Below are 7,437 nucleotides of genomic sequence, written 5' to 3'. Positions count from 1 at the left end.
CTTTTGCCATCTTTCAGTGAGCTTCATAATTCCTCGTTCATAGAAGGACCTGTCTTTATTTGCGAAAAACAACAAGGTGCCAATTTACAGCCTCATCTGAATTGAACGTTATACCACGCAAGGAGTTTTGAAGAGGGCCAAACAAGTGGAAGTCTGACAGTGCAAGGTCAGGAGAGTATGGTGGGTGTGGCAACACATCCCATCCAAGCTCCAATAATTTTTGACAGGTGATCAAACTTGTGTGTGGTCTCGCATTGTCGCGATGGAACACAACTCCTTTACAATTAACAAGCTCTTGACATTTCTGGATGATGGATTAGTCCAAATTGTCCAACTGCCGACAGTACACATTCGAAATGATTGTTTGGTTCCTTGGTAGGAGCTCAAAAAACATGACACATTTAAAATCCCACCACACTGAGAGCATAACCTTCCTCTGATGAATGTCTGCTTTTGATGTCGTTTGAGGCGAATCATCACGTCAGAACCAAGACCGTTTGCGCACCACATTGTTGTAACAATCCACTTCTCATCACCAGTTATCAATCGCTTCAAAAAAGGATCATTTTCCTCGCGTTTAATGAGCATATTGCAGATGTTTATATGCACCATCAAATGAACTTCTTTGAGTTCATGCGGAACCCAAATATCGAGCTTGCTTACATATCCCAGCTTCTTCAGGTGGTCGTGAATGCCTCAGTGATGGATGTTCAATGTTTCTTCAATCTCTCGTGTCGTGTAACGTGGGTTTGTAAAGGCATTAACCAAGTCAAAGTAAAGGCATTGTCGTCATCAACCTCAGTGCACCTCCCTGACCGAGGAGTGTCGTTGAGATCAAAATCACCAGCACGGAATTTCGTGAACCACTGTTGGCACTGACGTTCTTGTAGAGCATTGTCACCGTAAACTTTATGCAACTTTTCACAAGCTTGATACGCGTTCTTCCCTTTATGGAAGTAAAACAGTAAAACATGGCAAAAATGCAGTTTGGTCTTCCATCTTCAACTTGTTGTAAAATCTCCAAAAATGAATGAAGCTAGAACTGTCAGCTGCCAAAAGACATAGCAATAACATAAATGCAAATGACTCTAGTACTTCCAAAAATGAACTAGTGCCATCTGTCGCAAACATGCGTCATGACTTTTCCGACAACCCAATATTTCAATAAACACAGATACTTAAAATAGTTTCTAGTTTAAACACTAGTAAATAGAATGATAACTCTATAAATAATATTTGGGGTGTTGTTAACTTACATCAGGGGTCGGCAAACTGCGGCTTGCAAAACACATGCAGCTCTTTGGGTATGTACATGTGTGAATTTTTCTTATTTTAATAAAAATATAATCAATACTATTACTCGTTATAATATTACTTTAAATTTTCCTTATTTGTAAAAATGTATTTATGGCTCTTCAATAATTTTTAAATTCTTGTGAGGGACAGGGTTGGCTCTTCCATCTCAAAAGTTTGCCGACCCCTGACTTAGATAAATTGCTTTGATTAGGATAGAAGACAAATATAAAGAAGAGCTATTATTAGCCTTTCCTTAGATTTGTTTTCATTCTGCCCACAATAAAGCATAAATATAAAATTATATTTAAAATTTAATCTATAAATTTAGCAAAGGCTTCTTATAGTCTCAACCCTCAACAGTTGGAGCCTCTTTTTCCATAACTTAAGTGAGTTGGGGTTTACCTTGCTTGATAGCAGTATGATGAAATGCTTAGCATATTTACTCCAGCCTTTTTCATTGAGGTAAAGTCTTTTAGCCAATATGACTCTATTTCTTTCGATTACCTATTTTTTAAAAAAGTACTAAAATTAACAACCTAAATTATTAACCAACCACTGTAATTTATTAAACCAAACCAATTTCACATCAATTTTTCACTGAATCATTAACTCAATCACAATTTCTTGTTTAAATCATGAGCTAGTCTGAATCACGAATTCTATTTTCTAAAACTACTGAACTGGAACCAAACTGAAATATAGCATATCCCAGAGGCTCTCAAACAATTTAATCTCAAAAACCCTTTACACTCTTAAAATTTATTGAGAACTTCAAAGAGCTTCTTTATATGATTATATCTATTGATATTTACTGTATTGAAAATTAAAACTGAAGTTATTTAATATATGTACTGATTCACTTAAACATAACATTAAAATAAATCCATTATATGTTAACATAAAGAATATTTTTATTAAAAATAACTATATTTTCTGAAACAAAAAAGAATTAGATTTTTACAAATCTTTTTAATATCTGCCTTAACAGAATACAGGTGGATTCTCATATTTGCTTCTGCATTTAATGTGTTGCAATATCCCATTTCATGTAGCTTCAAAAAAAAATGCACTGTACACTAATATAAGAATGAGAGTGAAAAAGGCAAATAACATCTTAGTATTATGATGAAACTAGTTTTGACCTTATGAAAAGGTCTCATGGACCTCCTGGAGGTCCATGGGCCAACTTTGAGAACCACTGATATACTGAATTAATTATATCATCATTCAATGAATGACTGTTCTAGACTGTTTAAATACTTCTAGAGTGAGGGAACTCACTTGTGTGCTTTATTTCTTCTACTAAACATGCCTAACTCCCAGGTTTGTTTCTTATGTTATATATTTACTGTCATGATTATTTCCTCTGGACATACTGATGTCCCTTTTAAAATTCTGCATCAGGATAGAACATTGTGTCCTAGATGAGGTCTGACATTCCTTTAAATACTTCTAGAGTGAGGGAACTCACTTGTGTGCTTTATTTCTTCTACTAAACATGCCTAACTCCCAGGTTTGTTTCTTATGTTATATATTTACTGTCATGATTATTTCCTCTGGACATACTGATGTCCCTTTTAAAATTCTGCATCAGGATAGAACATTGTGTCCTAGATGAGGTCTGACATTCCTTTAAATACTTCTAGAGTGAGGGAACTCACTTGTGTGCTTTATTTCTTCTACTAAACATGCCTAACTCCCAGGTTTGTTTCTTATGTTATATATTTACTGTCATGATTATTTCCTCTGGACATACTGATGTCCCTTTTAAAATTCTGCATCAGGATAGAACATTGTGTCCTAGATGAGGTCTGACCATTCCAAAGGAAAAGGGGACAAAAATTTGAATTTGTTCAGCGTCATATTTGCTATTAATACTGTAAGTCCCAGATATGAGAATGGGCAACCAAACATCAAACATTTTTTAAAAATAGAATATAATGGGACTTTACTATTTCCCTAAAGCATTACTATAATGGTCCATGGGCTGCCAAATCAGTTCATTTGTCATCCTGGGTACCAAGGTACTAGAACCAAAGTGAGGTATGCAGTGATCCTAATATAGTTACATTATGTGAAAAAATAAGAACCACATTTTCCAGTTTACTACTAGTATAAATTAAAGCTGAAATTTTAAACATGTTCACAAATAAAAAAAAAAGAATCTTGCTCAATCTTCATAGGTTCTGGTGGAAAAAAAAGCCCTTAATTGGGCAATAGCCAGGTACCCAACAGTGAAGAAACAAAGTAATGTAACTTTCCCTTTCTAAGGCCCATAATATCTACATTATTCATCAATTAAATATACATCTTCATTTTTTAAAAATTTTTGTCTAGATTATTGAAATGTGTAAAATGAAACTTTATCCAGGCAAAAAAGAAGTATGCGGGCCAGCTGAGTGGTTTGCTGGGTGGTTAAGAGTTGGCTTGGGAGCATGAGCTCTGAGCAGCAGGGCCACCAGTTCGGATCCCACATGAGGGCCAGTGATGCTGCGCCCTCTACAGCTAAGATGGTGAACAACAGCTCCACCTAGAGTTGAGCTGCTTTGAGTCGCCGGCAATGGCGTAGGCTGCAGTGGAGCTGCAGTGGGCTACCATAAGCTACCGTTGAGTGGCCGGCAGCCACCGTGAGTGGCCGTCCAATGGCCGGCGACTGCCGTAAGCTACCGTTGAGTGGCCAGCAGCCACCGTGAGTGGCCGTCCAATGGCCGGCGACCAATCTGCCTCAGCCGGGAAGAGCGCAATGATCACAATACCAACATGGGCCAGTGAAGCAACATCCTCCACAGCTAGACTGAATAACAAAAAGGACAGCACCTTATCTGTTCCCCTTCCCTGATTCCCCAGTGCTGTTCCCATCCCCCAATTCCCCAATAAAATCTAAAAAAAAAAAAGTTTGAGTTATATTTCCAGATGAACCAACCTTTAAGGCCAATTCATATGTGGCTGAGCTCCATATATCTCTTTCTGTCATTAACTGTTTAATATTATTCTCCATCCTTCCTCTTTGTAATGTATATAAGTCATGGTATTCTTCTACAATTCTAAAAGAAAAATTCAGAAAAAAAATTACATAGGACATATTTTTTAAAAAAAAGAACGTGTTCTAAGAAAGGCAAGTTGTTCCTTTACCATCCTTTACCATCATAAGGTCATTATGGTAAAATTGGTGGATATATTAATAACACTAACATAAAGTAGAAGTAGAAGTAGAAGAAAAATATTCATATTTCATTTATAAATCTTAGAAAAGTCTTAAAGTAAAAAGTTCAACCTATTGTTCCCTACTCTAAATACACGTTGGTCATATTCTTCTATTAGAATTTTCACAACATAGTATTCCAGTGGTGTAACAACATTGCATCTAATGAAAAATTCAGAATACAGGTAGCAGTAATATATTGGGTTGTCGGAAAAGTCATGACGCATTTTTGCAACAGAAACATAGAAAAAACACGTCATGATTTTTCCGACAACCCAATAGTAGTTTTATTGTTAAGCTTTTTTTCCTCACAGAATTAGGATTCTTTATTAAAGGCAGAAAGTCCAATAATTGTGAACCACTATATTTTTAAATTATATGTAATTAGTATATAAATTACATATAATTCGATTTAAAGAAATTCTCCACCAACCAACCAAAAGGTTAAGTATAATTAACTACCTTTTTCTTAACTATTTTTTCTTCATGTTTACCAGAATCCACTTTTTCCTTCTAACTTACACTGAAGCTTCTCTCAGTATTAGAAGCCTTTTGGAGATTAAATACAAACACAGAAGTTGTTAAGTGACTGGAGGCATTTGGCAGACCTTTGGAAATACCTCCTCCTAAGGAGCATTAACTTCGCTGAAAGAATTCAAGACCAGTGAAGCAGAATTCTTTCAATTTTGTTGAAAGCCAGGAACCACCAGGACCAGTTCCTGAAGCCTCCTCCTATTTGGAGGCTTCCACTTGTTTAAAGTGACTGAGAAAAAAATTAACCACCCTAGTGTCACACAGGTGAATACAAATATAAAAATTCCACAAGCTGCAGCCTTAAGATTTGTGCACTCTGCTGTCTGAGCATTAGACCTCGATTTTAAAAAGAGGATTAATGACCCTTCTTTATAATAGCAAAATAAAGAATTCAGAAACAACCTCAATGTCCAACAACAAGGGATTAGCCCAACAAAATATATGCTATAGCTCTCTGAGGAAAATACTCTGCAGCTAATTAAAGAGCATGTTCTTAATACTTTGGTACATGGAAAAATTTTTCATGTTATAATATAAAATGCGAAAACCCAAAAGGTAAAATTATATATTCAGTTTGATCTTATTTTTATAAAAAGTACATAGAAAAATAAAAATATATCAAAATATTATAGTAATTAACGCTAAGAGAAAGAATTATGAATGTTCTTTATTTCCTTATTTATAAGTTTCTGTATTTTCCAAATTTTCAATAAAATAATTATCAGAAAAAAGTAATATTAAAAATTTCTGGGGCCGGCCGAGTGGCGCGATGGTTGGGGGCAGGCTTGGGACGCCAGAGGGCCCCGGTTCGGATCCCACATATGAGGGCCGGTGACACTGCCCTCTACAGCCAAGATGCTGAACGGCAGCTCAACCTGGAGCTGGGCTGCTGTGGGTCGCCGGCGACGGCGTAGGCTGCAGCCCCTGCTGCAGTGGTTGCCATGGGCTACCGTGTGTGGCCAGCAGCCAGCGTGAGCGGCCGGCAGCCGCCGTGAGCGGCCGTCCAGAAGCCGGCGACTGGTGTGCCTCGCCTGGGAGGAGCGCGATGATGGTGCCAACTTGGGCCAGTGGAGCGACGCCCTCCACAACTAGACTGAAGAACAAAGGACAGCAACTTGTCTGTTCCCCTTCCCCAATTCCCCAGCGCTGTTCCCATCCCCCCAATTCCCCAATAAAAAAAATCTTTAAAAAAAAAATTTCTAATCACAAAAAAGAACCATCCCACTTCAGAACCATCAGTTTTTAAAGAAAAAGAAATTTCTTTCTCCCTTTCCTTCCCCGTCTCTCTGGTTCAAATGTTTTTTTCTTATAATATACATTAGCACAAAAGAAGTTCTAGTTTAATTCATTCAGCAAGTATCTGTTTAGTATCTATTATATTCCAGGTAGTGTTCAAAACTAAAGAAAACAAACAAAAAAAACCTTTGCCCTTATAAAGTTTATTCAGAAGAGATAATAAACAAATAAAAGAGTAAAACAATATATTAAGTAGTGATAGTGCAATGGATAAAAATAAGTCAGGGAAAGGGGATTGAGAGTATGAGTGTGTTACAATTTTAAACAGGGGGATCAGGAAAGACCTTACTGAGAAGACATTTGAGCAAAGGTCTGAAGGAAAGAGGAAGGAGACTACACAGCTATCTCGGGGAAGAGGGTTCCAGGTCATCCACAGTAAGAGAAGGGAAGACAGAATGTATAAGCACAGATATAGGTGGGTGGGTAGATGTAGGGATGAGAGCTTGAGTTCTCTTCTGTTTGCCTCTACTTTCTAGAAAGCAACGTCATCAGCTCAGGAAGATGGAGAGATAGTATTAGAAGTATGAAGATAGAAGACAAAGTATTGAACGGTTATGTTCTAAGACAAGAAGTGAATCAGCTATAGAAAACAGTAGTGCACTCAGTGGGCAAAAATGATCAAGATACCCCTGCTCACTCTAGTAAGAAATAAAATAGAATAAAAGTAAAAATCTAGGTTTGAGTTTAGATTTTTGTATACATTTGTGTTTTTATTGACATTTAAAAATATAGTCACTCTTGGGCCGGCCAAGTGGCTCAGTTGATTAAGAGCACGAGCTCTGAGCAACAGAGTTGCTGGTTCGATTCCCACATGGGCCAGTGAGCTGCGCCCTCCACAGCTACTGTAAATTGAAGATGACTTGAGCTGAGCTGCCGCTGAGCTGCCAGTGGGTGGCCTGATGGCTCAGTCGGTTAGCACATGTGCTCTTAACAAGGTTGCCAGTTTGACTCCCACATGGGATGGTGGGCTGCGCCCCCTGCAACTAGACTGAAAATAGCAACTGGACTTGGAGCTGAGCTGTGCCCTCCACAACTAAGATTGAAGGACAACAACTTGAATTGGAGCTGATGGGTCCTGGGAAAGACACACTGTTCCCCAATAAAGTTTT

At 37.7% G+C, this 7,437-nt stretch overlaps 1 protein-coding gene across 1 annotated transcript in view; it reads right to left on the bottom strand.

Moving 5' to 3' along the window:
• AXDND1 (axonemal dynein light chain domain containing 1) overlaps positions 1-7,437 on the bottom strand; it is a gene marked incomplete at its 3' end in the record, with an annotated part of 46,461 nt that overhangs the window by 28,118 nt on the left and 10,906 nt on the right. Inside the window, exons 9-10 of the mRNA XM_019647057.1 lie at positions 4,220-4,340; positions 1,699-1,800 (exon numbers count right to left, since the gene is read on the bottom strand). Coding sequence (XP_019502602.1) covers positions 1,699-1,800; positions 4,220-4,340 — 223 coding nt within the window. The remainder of the gene's footprint in view (positions 1-1,698; positions 1,801-4,219; positions 4,341-7,437) is intronic.

The sequence above is a fragment of the Hipposideros armiger genome, unplaced genomic scaffold (genome assembly GCF_001890085.2).
Source record: "Hipposideros armiger isolate ML-2016 unplaced genomic scaffold, ASM189008v1 scaffold_6, whole genome shotgun sequence".
Classification (NCBI taxonomy): Eukaryota; Metazoa; Chordata; class Mammalia; order Chiroptera; family Hipposideridae; genus Hipposideros; species Hipposideros armiger.
Note: the sequence above shows the minus strand (reverse complement) of the source record. Positions and strands in the feature narration are given on the sequence as shown.